The 20,556-nt window shown below is 37.5% G+C and overlaps 1 protein-coding gene across 2 annotated transcripts in view; it reads right to left on the bottom strand.

Moving 5' to 3' along the window:
* The window catches only part of ZDHHC2 (zinc finger DHHC-type containing 2), a 25,373-nt gene extending 10,477 nt beyond the window's left edge, over positions 1-14,896 (bottom strand). For both annotated transcript variants that reach the window (XM_008641437.2, XM_017744504.1), the window contains exons 1-7: positions 14,870-14,896; positions 11,793-11,887; positions 8,779-8,899; positions 7,772-7,841; positions 6,145-6,177; positions 1,256-1,376; positions 307-439 (exon numbers count right to left, since the gene is read on the bottom strand). In XM_008641437.2, the coding sequence (XP_008639659.2) occupies positions 307-439; positions 1,256-1,376; positions 6,145-6,177; positions 7,772-7,841; positions 8,779-8,899; positions 11,793-11,887; positions 14,870-14,891 (595 nt within the window). In that variant the 5' untranslated portion in view covers positions 14,892-14,896. The remainder of the gene's footprint in view (positions 1-306; positions 440-1,255; positions 1,377-6,144; positions 6,178-7,771; positions 7,842-8,778; positions 8,900-11,792; positions 11,888-14,869) is intronic.
* Positions 14,897-20,556: the final 5,660 nt, after the last annotated feature.

Here is a 20,556-nt window from a genome sequence, read left to right as displayed (position 1 = left end):
CCATCTAACATTTATTAGAAATTTATCTCGATTTTATTTTCATTTTTTTAGTTTATCCGGTTTCTGTTAATGAGCTGTGGGTGGAAAGCAGTGAGAGGAAGAACGTACATTCATTAATAACTTGGCCCTTTGGGGCAAGAGAGAAAGAGTCAGAATTTCCAGGGAGCAGCAGAACTCTAGAGTCTTCTAACCAAGGTCCAAGGAACCTGTAAAGAATTGCCCACTTCTTCCATTACCCCCATGCATCTAAGATACATTTATTATTTATTTTTTGCTGTCAAACACAGAAGCATTAAATCTACTTACCTAATGTAGATTTATTCTTGCTGACAAGCCAACAGTGATACCCAAAGAGAGAAGACAAACTGACAGAAAACATAGCTGCAGCAAAGAATAAAAACATGATGTGGAACTTGGCCTGAGTATCAGGAAGGCCATTCTAAAAATTAAAAAAAAAATGCCATTAGAATTGGGGAAATAGCTGTTTGATTATTAATAATCTTCTATTCAGCCAAATCAAATTCAGCACACAGACAAATACACCACACAACAAGAATATAAATAAATGGATTATACACCTTCTATGTACAGAGAGCCATGCAATTAGGTTCATGACAGCATCTAGGTTAAAGAAACAGATCCTTTCTTGGGAAACTTTAAATACTGAAGGCAAGAACCTGAAATTTAGATCCGAACTTTGAAGTGTCTTTTAGAGAGGAATAATTTGTCTTTACAAAAATTGTGTCATTTAATTAGCCTTTTCAAAATAATGAAGCAGTAAGTGAAATTTCATTAAAATATGGTAAAGAGAAAAACATGAAGGCTATGATTTATTAAATATTTTGTACTTTTGTACTTGATATTAGGAGATACTAGTTTACAATGTAATGCCTTGGAATCACAGAATGCCTTGGCTTGAAAGGGACCTTAAAGATCATCTAGTTCCCAACCCCCCCACCATGGGCAGGGACACCTTCTACTAGACCAAGTTGCTCAAAGTCCTATCCAACCTGGTCCAGAACACTTACAGGAATAGGGAATTGGTAACTTCTCTGAGCAACCCCTTCGAATGCCTCACCAGCAAAATAATTTCTTCCTAATACCTAATCATTACCTGCCCTCTTTCAGCTTAAAGCCATTTCCCCTTGTACTATCTAAAAATGTCCATCTCTAGCTTTTTTGTAGGCCCCCTTAGACTTCTTGCACAGCAGTAACTTCACACACTCAAAGACAGTATGTAGTTTGGGGTACTTACTGTCCAAAACTTGATAAAGTACTGCAAATCTGTTGCAGCAATGAAAAGGCAATACAGTAGCGAGTAAGCCAAGAAGAGAAGAAAAAATTTGTAATTGGAGAATCCTACACAGTTGTTCACCCTGATAAAAACAACAACAAAAAACCCTCATAATAATGAAATGTCATGAAATTTTTCTTTGCTTTCATCCATTTTAAATTAAACTTATTTACTCTAAAAATGTTTATACCAGCATGCAAATCAAGTTTTGCTTCCTATCTCTGCTGCCTCAAGCTACTGGAATGGATTTAGCTTCAATTCTCAAATTAGTGTAGTAACCCAAACCAAAACACCACCACCACAAAAAAGCCCAAAGAACTTTACCAGGTAACACCGCTTTCAACAGCTTACTGAAATGAAATTTTCACATATGGTACGAAATTTGTTCTCCAAACATCTGATGTGAATGTGATTGCAGTTAGCTGTATTTTTAGTTTGCAGGTAAGTATCCATATCATACCATTAGGGCATACTGCATGTCAGCTGGGACAGTAACAAGCCAAGAACTGAAAGTTGACTGAATTTTGCGAGAATAAAAGCCATCTCATTTAATCCAGATCCTCCTTTATTAATCATACTATATACTTAAAACTTCTCATACTACAAAACTTCTTAGTAAGATTCTCAAACGTAAGACCATTCATAGGAGATTCCTAAAAATATCCGTATTTACATAAAATAATGAGAGAAATGCTACTCTTGAACAGAAAACATTCCATATCCGTGACAAAATGACAGGAAATAAGACATTAGATACACATCTAAATGTTAAAATAAATCTCATCATTTTCACTTATGGGCTTTAAGATCACCTGTCTCCCATTTGTACAGATTTTATACATGATAATGAGCAACTAGTATACACTATGATGATGAGGGTGCATTTAGTACCACAAGCTTCACATTAGAGACAACATATTAAGTATTATGAATTTTAGAGCTCTATTAAACATATAACTATATTACACCCACCAAATGAAAAAATATTGGAGTGCTTCCCACAGGCAGTTTATTGGTAAACTGCTTCCTCTTTTATTTGGTTGCATTTGAGAAGCTAACCAAAGTTATCTTCGTGCTTTGACAGAACTCTTCATGTGAGTTTAAAAAAACCTAACTGATACTGCTGTCAGAAAGATCAGCCAATTAACAGAAGACTACATCCATAAAGATACTTGTATATTGATAAATAATTCTCAGAAAAAAAAGAAAAACAAGAAAAAAAAGAATGTGTGGTGAGGCTCAACTCTAGCTTCCAGAAGCGCAGGACAAGCTACCGCAACTATTCTCTTCTTTAGGGAGATGGTGATGCTAATGGCAGGAGACATGCTAATCAGATAAGGGTAAAATCTTAAAATAGCAAAGAAATTTTCACTGTACATTACTGTTACCCATTCTCAGGGTGTGTATTGAGTTGGGTCACTTTGTTTTAAGTTTTGTTTAGACAAAACATAACACCTTGGCTGAACATTAAACTTAGCATTGTCATTTAAACATGGAGCAATAGCTAAGCATTTGTTTAACTACAGTTAACAGCTCACAACAGATTGCTCTAACTAAAGAAAAAGAAGATATATTTGTAAGGTCATCATTATTCTTATTGAAAAGTAAATACAAAATTCTCCACAGTGAAGTGGGTTTTTTCATTAAATATGTCAAAGTAAGCAATTCCATGATAGACTGCAAGCAATTCAGGTTCAAGTTTTCTACGATAAACCTACTTTCCTTTCATGATATTTATTTTTGGACTGTTCTTAAGCCACTGTTTGATGTGAGAAAAGAAATACCAAGTGAAATGTTATTCCCCGAAGATGAAGTTTCTTGAATCAAAGATTTATTTCTAACTGTTCTTTTGCACTATGGCATGTGGTACACGTGTCAAAATGAACTTGCATAAATTATTATCCTCCCTTCAATTTTGGCAAGGCCCCACACTGCAGAGGTCTTACTGGAAAAGAATAGTTCAGCAGAAGATTGAAGAGAAAGCAAACACCAAGGTTTTGTAACTGTACTGTTTGAGCATGTAGCACCAAATCTTAAGCCCCAAGAATGGTGGTTAGATTTGAAGTGTAACGTTTCTGAGAAAGAGTAAAACTGATAAATATACCAACAACTGACTAAATAATGGTATGTTATTGCAGTGAAACATTCATACAATCAGAACAGTCCAGAATAACAATCTGGATTACAGCTAACATTTTAAACGCTTCATTTTCAAGCACAAAAAGAATATATATTATTCCTGTCTGAAGGGTTAGTCTACTGAAAATGCCAGGCAAAGAAATAATTTACAAGGCACTGAAGGTGATGCAACTTAGTTAACAAAAAGCATCACAGAATCCAGGAGATGCTAAGTATTTGGATTACTCAAAAGATAAAGGAGAGATGTTTCAAATTATTCTTAAGGTGCTCCTAAATGCACCTTGTTAGTACTAAGAGCGTTTTATACAAATGGTATTTTTGGTGATGTCTCAAGCCACTGGATTCCCACCTGCAGCTCCATGTGTATACAGTGAGTAGCACTAGAAATCACTAATGCATCACTTAAACCTTTTAGAGTAGTTAGTGGGCAGTTAGCATTAAATATTTCCGTTTATCACAGCACTTCCATTAGCGCAGGAGTGACAGCCAAAATAAAGCCTCCCAGAGAGCAGAAGACAGCTGACTTGGGGCTAGGACATGAGAACATCTTATTACCTCTGCCTTCCAAATGCTTCATCTTACTTTCCATAGGTTATTTTTACCCATCCTTTATCCAGAAATCCTTCTCCTAGCAGAACATTAAATTATAGATAACTCTCATTGCTGTTTCCCTGCTCTCCCTAAGCATCATGTGAGTTCTTTTCCCCTTCCTTCCCCCCCAACTTGTTCCCACCAAAAAATCCCAACATGAAAAGCAAAGCAGAACCTAATGATGTTCAGAGGGGCTAAAACCCATCCATTATACTGAATTGCACCCTTACTTTTGCTGGCAAGACAGCCATATATTTCCCTAAGAACCTTTGAATATGGGTCTTTACAGAAAACTATAAAGCTTGTTTAGCACCTCTGAAGTATTTCAAGACTCTTTCATCTCTTCCACATAGTTCTTTTTTTTAGGGTGAGCAAGGAACTGTGAACATCTGCTCAAACTAGGAAAAAACGCACAATACCTCTTTTTCTAGTGCATTTCTGTTACTTGGAGTACAAAAGGAACATCTATCAATCAAGAAGCATTACACATTTTTCAATTATCTTCTCCATTTGTATTTTTGGTTTTTGCACCCATTGCTTATTCATTAGATGAAAAGCAATGAGCAATGTAAATACTCTCTCAAACTGGGTATGTTTATGTTATTAGATTGAGTATAAACATGTATAGTAAGCAAATGCTACTGAGAGGGAAACAGTTTGTTTTTCTAGGAGTGAAATAACACTTCACTGTCCCTTTACACAAAACCTAAGTGCTGCTTATGATTTCTTATTTGATATAATGGATTTTTTCTGAAATTGAAGCTTACATGAAGAACATTTTCATGTAAATGTCTTAAGACAGAAAAACACAAAAAAATCCCAAAGAGACCATAAAGTTTATAAGGAGTGTTTATAATACTGAATATAAATAGTCATGTTGAGACTTTTCACCGATATTTTGCCAAGAATAGCCTGGCAGCTGTTTTTCTTAGAGCTTTTGATAAGGCAGCTATTAGAAAGCTGAAAAAACCACCCTTTTTGTTACAAGAAATTTGTTTCACATTCAATGGTTTTACCTGTTTGCTTTGTTGTGGGTCTGTTTGTTGCTGTTCATGGTTTTTTTTTAAGAAGCACACTACTAAGAGTGAATATCATCAATTTTCACATGCTGATTATCCCTACAGCAAAAAAAGCTCTATCCTACATGGGTAACTATTTCTTTCAATTGTATCTACCATGTAGATGCAAAATAAGACAGGATTTCTAAAATCAAATTGCATTATGGCAGATACTGTTGTCAGGACAAAGAGAAACAAGGGGAGCCCAGCACCCCTGCCTGCCCCAGGACAGAGCCCCCTCTGTCCTAGAATTTGATATAAGAAAGTGTCAAAACAACTGCTTAGAACCATCTACCATTCAGTTTGTCCAACACAGAAGATTCTTCTTTTCTGATCATTTTATATGGTGAAGAACTGCCACTCAATCCTCTAAACTTGGACCTTACTAAGCAATTATCTTTAATTATTTCTGTGAGATACACCTGCCAAACTGACATAAAATAATTATACATCCTGTCTATCCACTGGTTCCAAGAGCTGCTAAGAAAAGAGAGGAGAACAAAACCACCGTGCGGGCTGACACAGCAGCAAAAGGAGGGAGGGTGGAAAAGAGAGGGGAGAAAGAACAAAAGAAAATAAAGAATAGGTTTTATGGGAATAAAACTAAAAATGCTAACTTGGTGTTTCCAGCAAGCCCACTCCAGCTGTCCTGGGAGCTTCAGTAAAAGGAACTATGCACAGCCTTGCCCTTTCATTTTAAACCCCCGGTAGCATTTCATCCTTCAATGCAACTAAGACACAGTAATACTCCAATGCTGTGAAGAAAAGACGCAATTCTTAAAAGTTCTCACTGATCAGAAGGGTACTTCATCCATACTTGTAAAAACATAAAGAGGTATCTAACTCAAAGGTCCAAGGAAAATGATATTTAAATTTCTTTTCATATGTCACAACTAGGAAAAGAGGAAGTACAGTAAACAACTCCAACAATTCTGCAAGACCAGTAACCTCCCATACACATCTAACTCTAGGAAAACTGAAGCATCATCTTCATGGCAGGCCCCACAAAAGTGTATTTTACCAAATCAGAATGTAAGAAAAGAAAACCAATAGTACACTCACCAAGGGCAGTGATGATCCATTTTCAAAATGCATCTTTAAAAAGCCCCAGCAGAATTCCAAGCATCGCAAAAGACAAAAGAAAGGATAATAGTCAGAAGCACAGTTACACGCCAGATTTAAATTGTTTACATACAGATTAAAAAATGACCCATATTTACTGTGTGTTATATGATCTATTTAATAAATACATCTATTTAAATTGACATAATACAGCTTACCTACAAGGGAACTGGAGAAACTGCAGATAAACCAAACTCAAAGTATTTGATATGTCAAGAACTTAGTGATTTAAGAAAATGCAATTTATAGGACTTGGTCAACTTTAGCATTTGGTCCTCAATCTGAATAGGTTCTTCAGCTACTGTTTATTTTTTGGCAGAGCCTTAGAAACTGGGCTAATTCAATTACTATGTACTTGGTCATACAACTAAATATATTTCCAAGAACATGGTCTGTTTTTATAGAAATATATACATCTTTCTATGCATATAGACAAGGATTTAAGAGCTTACCTTGTGTGAAAAATCCCAAACACTTTTGTAACTAATCACTCTCCATTAATAAAATGTTCACAAGAAAATCAGATATGATTGAAACAAGCAAATTTTGGTAAGGTAAGGACAAAATAAACGTATTCTACAAAATATGTTAACTAATTGCATTCTGAAAATTTCACTCACATTTTGTAGGATAACAAGTCACCCTTTTTCTACACTAGAAACACACATGACTATGTTCCTATCTGACACTGAAACCACCATTCCATACAACACAACCAAGACGTTCTTCCTGCCTCAAACCTGTTTCTCTTTCAGTGCCTCTGCTGCTTTGCTGGACAAAACAGAATGTCTTCTCTACCTCACAATTGTGTTGGAAGGTTTGGTCAGCTGCAGAGTATTTGGAACAGCCTTAAAGCTAAGAATAAATGACCCTCTGAAGAAGTATCTTCTCTCAAAGTTAGAAATTTAAAGCACTGGGGGCCAGAGTGAAGAAGCACATCCGAGCTAATTGGAGAAAGGCCAGAGAGAACAGCCAAAAGAAAGATTAAATTAGAAAGCAATCAGACTTCTGGAGAGTATGAACTTCCTTTTGAGTCAGACAAACAAAACCTTAAGTTTTATGGCTTCAGTTAGAAATGGGAGAATGCTTGGCTGTTTCTTTCTCTAAACAAAAGTAACCTGCAAGCTATCCAGTAAAAAAATAGGATATTAAGTTTATTACCTCAGGTAGTATGTGACATCATGATTACATTGAGATGGGTGGTGATGTTTATTCAGATTCTAACAAAAGCAGCAAATTTTTGTTTATCAAGTATTTTTGGTTACATTCTTAAGGAAAATTCTTCATTAATATTTATAATTTTTAACCATTATGTGAAGAATGTATAAGACCATGTAATCCATGCTGGCATCAAGGAAGTCATCAAATGAATTAGACTAAGTTATAGACTTCCTCAGAAATACGTAAATGAAAACTAAATCTCAAAAAAAGAAACCCTAAGGGCAAAAAAGTGTATCTGCCAAAGTATTAAGCCTGAAAAATCTACTCATAAAAAAATAAAAGCTTCTGTGCTAAGAAAGGAAAATTGATTAAGTCAGAAAACCACTTATTTTAAAAATATTCTTACTTGTCGCATACTGAACAGTGATGGCAACGATCTGGTTTTACAAGATGGCATCTGTCACAGTATCTGATTGCTAAAGAAAAAGTTCCAAGATTAGATTTCAATGTACAGTTACACATTTTGATTTCTGAAGTCTGTGCAAAAGTAAATATCAGCTCAGCCCAGCAGAACCCCCAGGAAAACATTTTAGCATGATCAGAAGCAGATGCAAATACCAAAGCATTCTTCAACTACTTGCAATGCTGAATCTATCAGAGTGAACCCAAAAAGCTCAGATTTTGCAATCTCTGCTGATCATACTAATCAGGTTTTTTTTTTCCCCAAGCCCTTCAGCTCTGCAAAACAACCAATCTACCAACAAAACCCACAAAACCCTCACTAGACTGGAAAAACTGTAAAGACTGTTCAACAATATAGCTATTTTAAGCTATTATTCTAACAGCTTTAACTTATTATGTGAGATTATCTCTTGGATTTGCTTAGGTAGCCAGCATTCAAAAACTGACAATATGACTAGGGTTAGATTAACTCTTCGTTTGGAAGACCTTTTGCTCTCGCAACTGAACAACCAACAAGTAAAACAGTAACAATTTCTTACTGTGATCTATCTAGCTATACATGATATGCAGATAGAAATTCTAGTTTTATTATTTTTTTAACTTATGGTAAAAGAAATCTATGCAGTTCATGACTGCTACAGCCTCTTCTGCAGCTTGTTAGTATTACAAGCTATTTGTTGGTATCAATTTGAAAACAACCAGCAAGGCATTGTCAATCCACTTTAAAATCCTGAATTCATGCTGCAATTTACTTCCCAACAATCTTTATACACTGAATAAATGTAGCTGCACAAAGCTAAATTAAAGATAAGTTCTTGAGTCACTTTGCTACTTTATGAAGTATGAAAAACACTTCTTCCCTTCAATCCAAACCCTTGAAAACTTTTTAAAACTTGTTTAGGTAGTACATCAAGACACCTGCCTTTTTTAGTCTCCTGAACACCTACCTACCTCCAGACATTGTCCGTGTATAGATAGGAAGATCCTTGGCTGCCCGTCTTAAGACTTCTTGCTGGGATTCACCTCTAGGCTCCCTCTCTAGGGACTCCTTGTCTGAATATGATAGATGAAACTGGAATGATTTTTAAAATCAAAGAAATATTAGCAAATTCCAAGTTAAATACATAACTGTAGATGAGTAAAGAGGAGTAAGTATTCATTATATAAAGATGGATTAGCAACATGTACAGGGTATTACAGCAAATAACTCAGTGTTCCCACAACAACTGATTTATTTTACGGCAACCGAAGGCAGAATTACAAATACTTCTGATTTGGTACTGATGCAATGCTGACTGCTTCCAGAGGTATTAAGCAACATTCTTCAAGAGAAGGATCAAGAGCTTATCATTCCCCTGAAAGGCCAGTTAATTTTCTTCTGTAATGCCAGATATTGACTAGTGAATATAACCGAGGGGTGTCAGTGTTTAACTGAAAGAAAATACACTACTAGTAACAGCAGAAAAGACAGCTTTATTTCTCTTCTGGTGTCTGGCATTTTCCCTTTTATCCTTTGTCACTGCTGTTCTCTTCATACAGGTGTTAGGATGTATTTTTACTTTAGAAACTGGCCAAAAGAAGGAAGAAATGGGTGTCCTGTATGGCAAAATAACCATATCTTGATTATCTTCCTGAGTAAAATGCCAGCTTCTGTCACTGCCCAAAACAGTAACAAACATGGTTCTAGCAAGTGCTGAAAAGGTAAAAGTTACTGAAAGAGATGCTTAGTATACATGAAGAAGTACAAATTTCTTAAAACTCTAAAGTCCTCTGCAACACAACAACATACCCAGTTTTGTCACTGTAGCTTCTAGAACATGAAGAAGTCTTTGGCATCTCCATCAGAGAAAGACAATACAAAATCACCTTTGAAAAGAAGTCCACATTTGGAAGGAAGAGCTGTCTCTAACCTGTGCCAGAAACAGAAGCCCTCTGCACAGCATTTACGTTTTACAGGAAGGCTAGTCATTACAATAATATTGATTTTTTTTCTAAAAGAAATTGATGCATGTAAAAATAAAAAAGCAGACAGAAACATGCAGTTAGGAGCCTATTCTCGCTTCCACAGAGAAGGCACCACTCCACCCTTCCTGACAAAGCTCAGAGTCTTCCGGCTGAAGCTGGATATTCACTGTTTGGCCTGAGTTTCTCAGGTCACCATTCTTTTTCTCTTGCAAGAACACACTCTTACCAGCATCTGAGTTAATTTATATTGGGATACATATGATTTCTCACTGCAGAAACTTAGTTCAGATTACTTTTATTTTAAACGCTTGTTTGATGTAAACAGAGCTACTGTTCCACCTTTTTTTGCTGTTCCTCAGAGTAGTCCTACATCTAAAACCTTCATTCCTGGGAAACCATTTTCACTCCCATCTTCATGCAGTGCTTGTATAAAGCTGTTATGCACAAGTACAGAATGGCACACTCTACAGTAAAGTCCCTCAAAATCTACTTCACGTGTAAAAGTTTGAAATAAGCTTAAAAAGAAAGCTGTGTGGTTTGCACCAGCTGCAGTATCCATGAAAACAAAATGCAAAAGTTTTAACTGTTTTTCAGTCTTCAAAAGAGTAATTGCTAGTTCAGTTCACTTGAACATAGATCTTTTTCTATTTACAGACTTCATCCTATAAAATGGAAGCCAAGCAGTAATTTAACATTACAAAATACCTTAATTAAATTTTTAAAATACTGCTCTAGTAAAATAGGAAAAACACATGGAACAACAAAGATGTCACTCACTGCCAGCAACACTGTGTAAATTCAAAGAACACAGGAACACCAGACATTGCTTTCTATTACTCAACTTCAGTACTTTTCCTACCCCATTTGAAGTTCTCCAGTAGCATTATATGATGGCTTTGGAACTGTACTATAATCAGCAGGATTTTTCAAAATGCTTCTATTGGCATCAGCCCAATGATTTGAAAGACCTTCTAATTATCACTACAGTCACCATATACATACATACATTTTGCTATGTAATTACCAAATGAAATAGGCTTTTAATTTATTTTGCAGGCTGTAGTAAAGACTGCAGTGTGAACTCCAGTGAAGATGGCAATTAGAGTTTGAATCATCTACTTGCTTTCACAATTACATATCTTAATGGTGAATGAAAACTATTCGGAAAGAACCTCTGCACAACAGACAGCAGAAATCACAAGCTATTCATTTTAGGTTGACATGGTACTCAGAGCAGCTAGAGTTGATTCCATGCCAAGGTAAGTGTTTACTTCATGGGTATTTCCAACTACAGAGCAGCCATAGCATGACTCCTTCCGACCTCAGAGGTTATGTGACACTGCACCTACTGAGGACTCAGGGGTTTCTGTACGAAGACAGAATGGAAGAGGCCAAAAAGTTGTGCTAGCTGTAAACAGCTGCATGGGCAGAATTTCCATCAGGGCCATTGATGGAAAACCTCTGCAGACCTCTTTTTTCATGTGGCTGTTCTTCACTAGCTCCCTTCGTGCTTAGCCAGCTGTGGTTTCCCACCATCAACTTAACTAATGTGCACTCCCACCATCATCCACAAGTCCCTTCATACCAAAACAGATGGGGAAGAAGCTTTAATTCAGAGGACAACAGACAGATGCTGACAGGAAATATAAGTCTTAAACACAGGGAAATAAATTTCTGCCCACACAGAAGTCTGATATTCCCATGGCAAAGATTTAGGCTGCTAGTTCAAATAACTCATGTTTTTCAAGTGGACAGGAATTTTTCTCATTTTAAAATATCTATTAAAAAAACCCTTTAAAACTTAGAGAAAGTGTTATTTTTTTTTTTGTCTTGGTCACTCCACTGATTGCAATCTGATTCCTACTAAGAAGCTGTAACTGCCATGTGTTCTTCTACACAGTGTAAAAACTACATGAGATCAGAGACTAAATTATTCAAACACTACAGAATCAGGCATTTGGCTAAGCTATTTCATAAACAAAAGTTAAGGTTTATCTTACTTCTTTTGAAGGATTCATTGGTAGCGTAAAGATTGTTTTCCAATATGACCAGACGAACAGCATGAAAAATATGTGGTAAGCAACCAGGCACACAACTAAAATCAGAAGGGAACAGAATTAATACAAACAGAGCAGTGATACTGGAGTACTTACAAACAGTGCCTGTAAGCATCACAGATAGTTCTCTAACAGATGTAAATACAGAGGCTCTGGAAAAGCTCTGCAACAAAAATACTGCACTGCAACTTTACATAAGACAAATACAAACTGTGTGGGGAATGTCATGATACAGTCTACATAGACTACAAAAGTTTGAGGAAAATGATTAATAGCCTATTAAAGCCCCATAATTATTTAGCAAACAGTCTCCCTTACACATTTGATAAATCCTAATTAACTGATGCATCTCTGCCTTTTAGCTTTAAAAACCATGCAGGGAGACTGCTAGCCATGCAAACCCCCACTTTGCCTCCCCCCAGCAAAAGCCCCTACCCCCAAAGGAAGTAAAGGCATCTAAACAATGACAAGGGTGAGGGGAGCCTTGGGGTGAACATGCACATGATATCTGAGCAGTAACCATATCCAGTTAATTTGTTTTCCTAGACTTTAGGAGGGAGGCAGTTGGGTCATTTTTAAAACCTGCAGTCCTTTAAATTCAGATGTCCATTCATTACTTTATATTCGTCACAGCCAGTCAACATTTATTCTTGTTTTTTTTTAATATATGAGAACTAACATTTGCCATGCTGAGTTGTTTTACTAGAGTACAGAAGGCAACAGTAACTTTTCCAAAGAGTCTGCCGTAGGTTGATAGGTATTTCCATTTAAAAGCTCTCACTCTAGTGAACAATTCGCTACAGTAAATATCATAAACTCATATCCCCTGATTAACTTACTCTCATGACAAGAAAAGAGTGTTCTTTTACAAATTTGTAAGATCATCAAAAAATGTCATAATGGGAAACCTATGTACTTTCATTACACTGTCCAAAATATTGCCCTTGTATGGTTAGCTCCTGGGGTCTTTTTATATGTAATATTATTCAGTGCTAGAGAATTCTTTATAACACACGCATGATGATGCACATAAATGCAGAACAGTTGTCCAGTATGTTCTTACTTTTTGCAATTTTGCCTCAAAAGTAATACTGAATAAATATTTTTGGTGCTGAGGTTTGATCATTCAAAAAGCAGCAACGTTGCAAATATTTACTCTTACTCATGAAGCAGTTAAAAATAACAAACAAAAGCTAACAATCTGAGGAGCGACTCTGTACAAAGCTTTTGGAATGATGGGGCAAAGAGTCATATGCCATGTCTATAAATTGAAAGAAAAATCTCATCAGCATAAATAAGTGATAGAACTGGACTCCACACAAAGCACAATACTCTAAATCACCATCTTGTTATTGCACAAGCATCTGGACAGGAACACTCCACACTTTTATCAGAACATTTCTATTAACTCTAAAAAAAACTTGATTTACTCAAACAAAATCAGTATTTTTTCAAACAACAGTGTATTCATGGCATATAGTGAGAGCAAAGTAGGAAAAGTCACCTCAGTTCTGTATATGATGCACTTACTGATCTGTATTAAGTATTTTATTGTTGCAAAAAACCCCAGTAACTGACTGACAAGAAAATTGTTCATATATTAAAAAAAACCCAAAAACTAATGCCTGAAGACATTATCCAAAGTTTTCCCTTTGAAGTCTTAACAAGACTTGAGCTCATCTTGTTTGATCTTGAACCTCAGTTCTGCAGCCTGGCCCAGGTCCTGACTGGTCACTCCTCCCAGGTTATCTACCCACCAGTTTCCCTGCACTGTGATGGAGACCCCGGGCTACCCAGCTGCTCCACTGGGCCTGTGGGTGTTGCAAGTCCAACCTAAGAACTTCGTTTCCCTTGAGACAGTTAAAGAAGAGCTATCTGCTGCTCCCTGGCAGAAATAGTTCTATTTTGCATGTTTTCTGAAAAAAACCCCAAAACTAACCAACTAAAAAAACCGTAACTCAACCAAACAAAACAAATCCCAACCCAAATGGTGTATCACTTGCTTGAAGGCAACCCATTTACAGCTAGCTGGCACAGCTACAGTTGCCTGGAAATCTGAGGCAACCTGTAGTACGGCTGAGACCCATTTGTCCAGTTTTCACTCCTGAAAATTCTTAGGGCAGAAGTACAGCCAGGGTAAGTTTCTTATGACTGGCTGAAGTCCACCAAGTGAGTGAAAATAAGGAAATTTAATGTTCCCCAATACATTTTGCTGATAATTTTAAAGTGGTTTGTGAGCAATGCCTATCAACTCACTTTTTTTCCCTCTCACAGACTATGGAGCAGCAAGAAACAAAATCGAAGTCTGCAGATAACACACACTCATATGGGGGATGAGATCACTGAACTGAAGGTTTTCAAGCAGATGTTTCTTAATTGACAAACACGTTTTCTAAGTGAGGGAGTTGCCAATGGTTTAATAAAATCTGCTGGAATTACACAAACATAAAAAGCTCTTCCTCCAGAAGCTTTGCAGCCCCACACTTTACACTTCCATGTTGTGCTGTAGTATTAAAATTGCATCTGGACAATCTAAACATGCTACAGCCTCAGGGAAGGAACTGTAGCGACTGCTAACCAGGCAGTTTTATTATATTCTGACGAGGCTACATATCTGAAGGATTCTGTTTCTTTAAATACATTAAAAAAAAATGCAGGATAAAATCACCTCCCATTTAAGTATGTTGCATCTGCACAAATACACGGCTCATCTCTAGAAGTCCTGCGTTTACAACAGCTTTCTGTATTACGAATAAATCTTTTAAAAACCACAATATAAAGATTGTTTTAGTTGACACATCGGAAAGCCAGTGAGAAGAGTAAAAAAATTCTAATTTTTCTCATCTCTATCTGTAATGGCTAAAGCAGTATTCAGGAATACCAGGATAATAAAAGGAGCTGAGGAACAGAACAAATACAAATCCAACAGCTCTAAGTTAGTGTTTCTCAATTCTACTGGTAAACTACTGTTCTACTCTTATATATGAATTACATCTATAAACATCTAATAAAAATCTTACCTTTTTCTCCAATATTTGTCATTGTCACTGAAAAAAAGAAAAAGGGAATAATAAAAATTAAAGTTTAAATAGAAAATACTGTAACTCAGTATTTAAAATTGTTTTTTCAACCAAAGATGGAAGAGTAATCATCAAACAATACACGTTTAAGGTCACACACTATCAAGCTTTTATGCTGCCTACATTTATCACAAGAATAGGTACACAATATCAATTGCTTATAAGGTTTTTTGGCTCCTCTTCCCAGGCTCATTTCCTGAGAACTAGGATCTCCATCTATCTGAAGCTGCCAAAGTTTAATCCAAGAAAAGCCATCTCTAAAGAGCAGTTATTTCTTTTAACTGTGGTTGTACAGGTTTCACTCTTTATGTTCTGTTCTTGAAGAGGAGGTATCAGACTCCAGAACTGGTTTTGCCAGCAATACTTGGTGATACCTTAGATTTCCAAAGCATAACATCTGGAAGTAGACTAAAGTTGCATTTCCTTTAAGAAATTGCCTGTTGATTACAAGATTTGGGGATAATAAGAGAATGAGAAAGGGCAAGTATGTCAGGCATGGAGGGGAGCACACAGATCCCTGACTGCATTTTCCACTCTTGGTCACATTATTTAAAAGTAGCCATCCCACAACAGGTATCTCAGAGAGATCAGAAACTCCCAAGTGATCAAAATCTCTTTTCACCCAAACCACTCCACCACAGATTTATCCATCCCAGTTAAGCATTCTACAAGCTGTGATACACTGGTGCCTACAACAGGAGAGTAGATACATAGAACTCTCATCCACTCTTGTTTTCCTAATAAAAATGATTGCACAAGGCTGGTCTTCAAGCAGCAGGCACAAGGTGACTCCTATGGAAAAGCCCAACAGCCATGCCATCTGACTGATGGATTAAATTTAGGCTTGGTGATTGAGTTGAAGTCAGTATTTAAACATCTTCCACATTGCAAGGGTGTACCACAGGACCAGTGCTGCTCAACACCTTAACTAATCCTCTGGAAGAGTGAACACTTATCAAGTTTGCAGGTGACACCACCCTGGGGACAGCAGCTGGTATGTACAGCACTTCCATCCACAGGGATGACGACAGGCTGGGGTAATGAACCAATGGGGCCCTTATGAAATTCAGTGAGGGCAAAGTCCTGCATCCGTAAAGAAGCCACCCCTGCAGTGACACAGCCTGGGGACTGCTGGCCTGGAGCAGCTCTCTGGAAGAAGCCATGGAGTTGCTGGAGGGCAGCAGAAAAGGCCACGAGCCATATGGGCTCCATCAGCAGGGGCATTGCTGGTCAGTCAAGGGAAGGGTTTATCCCCCTCTCAGCAGCATTCATCAGCCCACATCCAGAACACTGCAGAGCTTTGAGCCCCCCAGTACAACAAAGAGACAAGTCCAGCAGGGAGTGATGAAGCTGGCAGGGACTCATCCTCTAAAGAGAGGCTGCACAGCCAGGGCTTGTCAGCCTTGAGAAGACATAGTTTTGGGAGGGCCTCACAGGACCTCTGGGGAGGCACTGAGGAGCTGGGCTCTTCATACTGGTGCAGGGTGGGATGACGAGAGCCAGTAGGTGTAAGTTGAAATGAAAGGATCAGAATCGATACAAGGAAAAACACTTCCACCATGAGAATCATCCACCAGTGGAGGAAGCTGTCCAGACGTTGCACAGCCTCCACCACTGAAGTTTTTCAAGACTCAAGCCTGGTGTGACCTCACACCTTGCCCTGCTTTGATTAGGAGGTTGGGCTAGATGAGCTGAGGTCCTCTCAAACATGAATTATTCCACAATTCTGTAATTATAAAATACGTCTATTAAAATGGAGGTTTGACTACAGCTCTACCAAAACAAGCACCTACCTCACCTGAGGGAAAACAGTAAGTGTTGGGGAAGATGAAACAGGAAAGCCTTATAAATATGATTGCCTGACAAAAGATTTTGGGAATATGAAAACTACAGGCGACATCGAAATGAAAGCCACTTTTGAAATACCAAGTCTTAGTTACTGAACAACTGGAAAACAATGGTATGGCCGACTGAAGGTAATCCCCTCTTGATTGAACAATACCCTCTGCTTGCAGGCAGGTCCAAGGGTCAGAGCAGACCCTACTAGCTCAGCAGAAGGGGTCCAAAGAGTAGTTTTTAGAAGTTACTCTATGGTAATATAAGATAGGCTGTATGTAAATGCTATAGGATTTGTATCTTGTATTAGATTGGTTAGTGACAATTAGAATACTCATTACAGAAGATGATTTATTGTAACCAGGACTTCAGACACTTCCATTCCTTTCCTTACTACTACTTCCACTTCTACTCTTGCTCTTACTCTTACTCTTGCTCTTACACTCTCTCTCTCTCTCTCTCACCCACTTACTCTCTTGCTCTCTTGGGCCTGCTCAGAGCTGAGTCTGGCAGCTCTGAGCAGTGCCCCAATACCCACGCCCTTTGCAATAAACCGACTGTGTCCCAAGACCTGCCTACAGAGATCTCTTCGTTTCCATCCGTCCCGTCAGTAACCTACAAGTAAGCAACCATGTTTATAAAGCTCCTCAAAAAAATCAGAAAGACACCACAGAAGTTGCATAAGCCACTATAAAGTAAACTATATTATGCCCTCAGTTTTCTGAAATCTTTAGAATTTGATGAGCTGAATATCCATCTAGAATATCCAACTGCTAGAGAAGCGGAGGGAACATATATACACATTTGACTCTGAGGAGCAGACATGCTCCCCTACAGTAATGTACAAGAACTGTAAAATTGTAAGAAAATAGTCATCCACCAGGTGATTGTTTACGAAACAAAAGACATCTTCAGAGCTGATGTGTAATTTAAAAGTGACGGAGTTCTCAGATTAAGACAAATTAGCTACTATTCATATTCTGATTTTCTTTCTCCACTTGGAATGGTCAGCAAAGTGTGCAGAAATTTTGCCAGTCTTCTTGAAATAACTACTCTCTGCTAATTAAAAAGTCACAGCCAAACATATATTGCAGAATCACCAGTTTCAAAACAAAATCTACTTCACCAGCTTTCACAAAGATTTGTGGTATTTTTCTCTCCTTACAAGGAAATGGCATAGAACATTGCTGTGAAAGCAATTGTAATCTTTTTTTCTACCCCTTATCTTTGGATAAAATGCATTTACTAATGTGTCTGACACTTCTAAATTTTCCACAATGCCTATAACTAAAGGACAGACAAATCCAAATGTAGTAATTTCTACCAGACAGCCAACCTAAAGCTTTTCAAAATATCTGTCCACCTCCAGAAAGAAATGCACTCCTCAGAGTCTACATCTGCTCAGAGGACTGTCTTCTCAGCTTTTCCAGTATCTAGCTTGGGAGTCAAATGCTCCTGACAGTCAGGACCACGAAGGCTAAAGCACAAGTGCCCAGAGATGTCCAGTTAATCCCAGGAGGGTGAGAACGTGTTTTTGGGGTTTTATTATATATATCTTGTCATTTTAATTTCTTTTACCAAGGAATATAGACCAAAAGTTATTTCATACACTCCTGAGTTGCAACCACTGTAAGAGACTAAAGCAGAGGGAGGTGGGCAAGGCTGAAAAGAGATGCCAGTACTTTCAATTTTACCATCATTTTTCTTCACACATATTGCAACTGGTGTTTACAAGGAGCCTGGCTGCGCTGCCCAGCAAGCACTCCTGCACACAGTGACACAAAGGAACATGCAAGATATCCAATAAACCTCATGAAGTGAAGTACCAGTCCTTCTGCTTACACCTTTTTAAATCACCTCTGACAAAGGCTCCCTGGAGGAGGTATAGTGTGTGGGAAAGTAATGGACAAGCATCTACAATACAACAGCACCAGAGAGGAAATGAAGGTGTGGGGGGCTTTTTTGGTTGGTTGGGATTTTTTTTTGTTTGGTTGCTGTCCTTTTTTTTTTTTTTTTTTGTGGGGGGGGGTGGGGGAACTGTTTTGTTTTGCACCAACGTGGCAGAACTGACCAACAGGAAAAAAAATGGCTCTTACAAATCAAACTCTCTCTTAGATTTCTCCTAAAGATTTATACTTTCTCTATTTGTTGAATGGCCACAATACAAAGACTTCTTAAGGTAACTACAAGACATTTACCCTAAGATCACACTAAAATCATATTATTTAAGAGAATGGAAAATAATTTTCTAATATGAAAAAACCCTCTAATTTTTGATTTGAGCAAGGAAATGTTTGCTATTTTCCCTGCCTTCTGAATAGCACATGATATGTTTATTTAAACCAAATTTTTTATTTTTCAGTAGATTCAGTGATACAACTTTACTATATTATTCAATAGTACTTGATCTGTGCCAAGCTTAGAGGGCATGTATTAATTCTGCCCCTAAACTGTGATGAATTAAAAGACTATCATCTTTTCTGAATAATTTTTATCAGTATTTCTGGCAGTTTTCTCATTTCTCTTTCAAGGGGTTACACTCACTGTGGTGAAAACTAGGTCAGACTGTGTGTTCTGTCATTAATAAATATCAGCTGAAATGCTGCAAATACACTTACTGATAGTCAAATAGCACAGAAATAATAAGGGCAAAAAGCATTTATGTCTATGATGACTAAAATAAACACAAAGGACATGGCAATCCCAACTGCTAAGCAATTTCTGGGAGCAAATGGTAAATCCCTTTGGGACCAAAATGGAATGATATTCCCGTACATTCAGAGATTGAAATAATTATAAAAACATGACCAGTCTTCAGGAAATCATTAAAAAGTTACAGCTTTGTTTGCCTGAGATACTGCAGGGGCCAATTTCATTAAGAGTCACCCTTCCACTGCTAAAGCATCAGGATGCCATTTACAGTTCAGTACTAGCAGACTGTCACATCATTAGAGCCTCTCTGGCTCATTACACAGCTTGCAGATGGTGCTCATCAGAATTAGGGACCAGGCTGGGACACACGCAGGGTTTCAGCCAATGTAGATGCCAATTTCCTGAGCCAGAAACATTACTCCCTGCTTGCCCCAAGCCACAGGCAGCCACAAACAAGAACAGCACATTCAATAGTCAATGCCACTAAGCAGCCTGCTACGCAGAGAACAACTGCAATGATGACAGAATGCTATGTTTCAAAAGATCGTAAAAAGTCCAGGATGGTTTCCATCACCAAATTAGTTTGCTAGGAAGACAAGCTGCATCACTAGGCACCTTGCACACTGGGTCAGACCAAGTGGATTTCCCACTTCTTCAACTTCCACTCATTTTCTCTAGAAATCCTTATTCTCACTCACCCATGTAAAAACTAGGTAGACATCCATCTCCACATAGTTAAGACACATGATAAGACACATTGCTATCACAAACCCTAAAAGATTTTGAAAGATAAAATTCCTATCAAAATGTGCATTGGTTTTGTAAGGTTACATTTTGCTTGACTTCTAAACCCAAGGCTTCTGAACTGTAAACGTAATGGCTAGATTTACAAAAAAGGAAAAAAAAAGAAAATGGAAGAAAACAATTAATTTTTTAAAGCTGTGATGAAAGTGGATATACAAACTTTTGCTTTCATATTTTATGTATATTTTTAAAATATTTAAATCTTTGGAATGGGAAAGCAAGATACATCTGATTCAGAGACACTGCAGCCACATCTATAAATAGCTGGTTCTCTCAAACTTTGATGAAGTTTAACATCTTGGATCTGATTCACAAAACTAAGTACATATTTTATC

Source organism: Corvus brachyrhynchos, unplaced genomic scaffold, assembly GCF_000691975.1.
Source record: "Corvus brachyrhynchos isolate BGI_N302 unplaced genomic scaffold, ASM69197v1 scaffold17, whole genome shotgun sequence".
Classification (NCBI taxonomy): Eukaryota; Metazoa; Chordata; class Aves; order Passeriformes; family Corvidae; genus Corvus; species Corvus brachyrhynchos.
The sequence above is the reverse complement of the archived record's forward strand: the minus strand, read 5'-3'. Positions and strand labels throughout refer to the sequence as shown.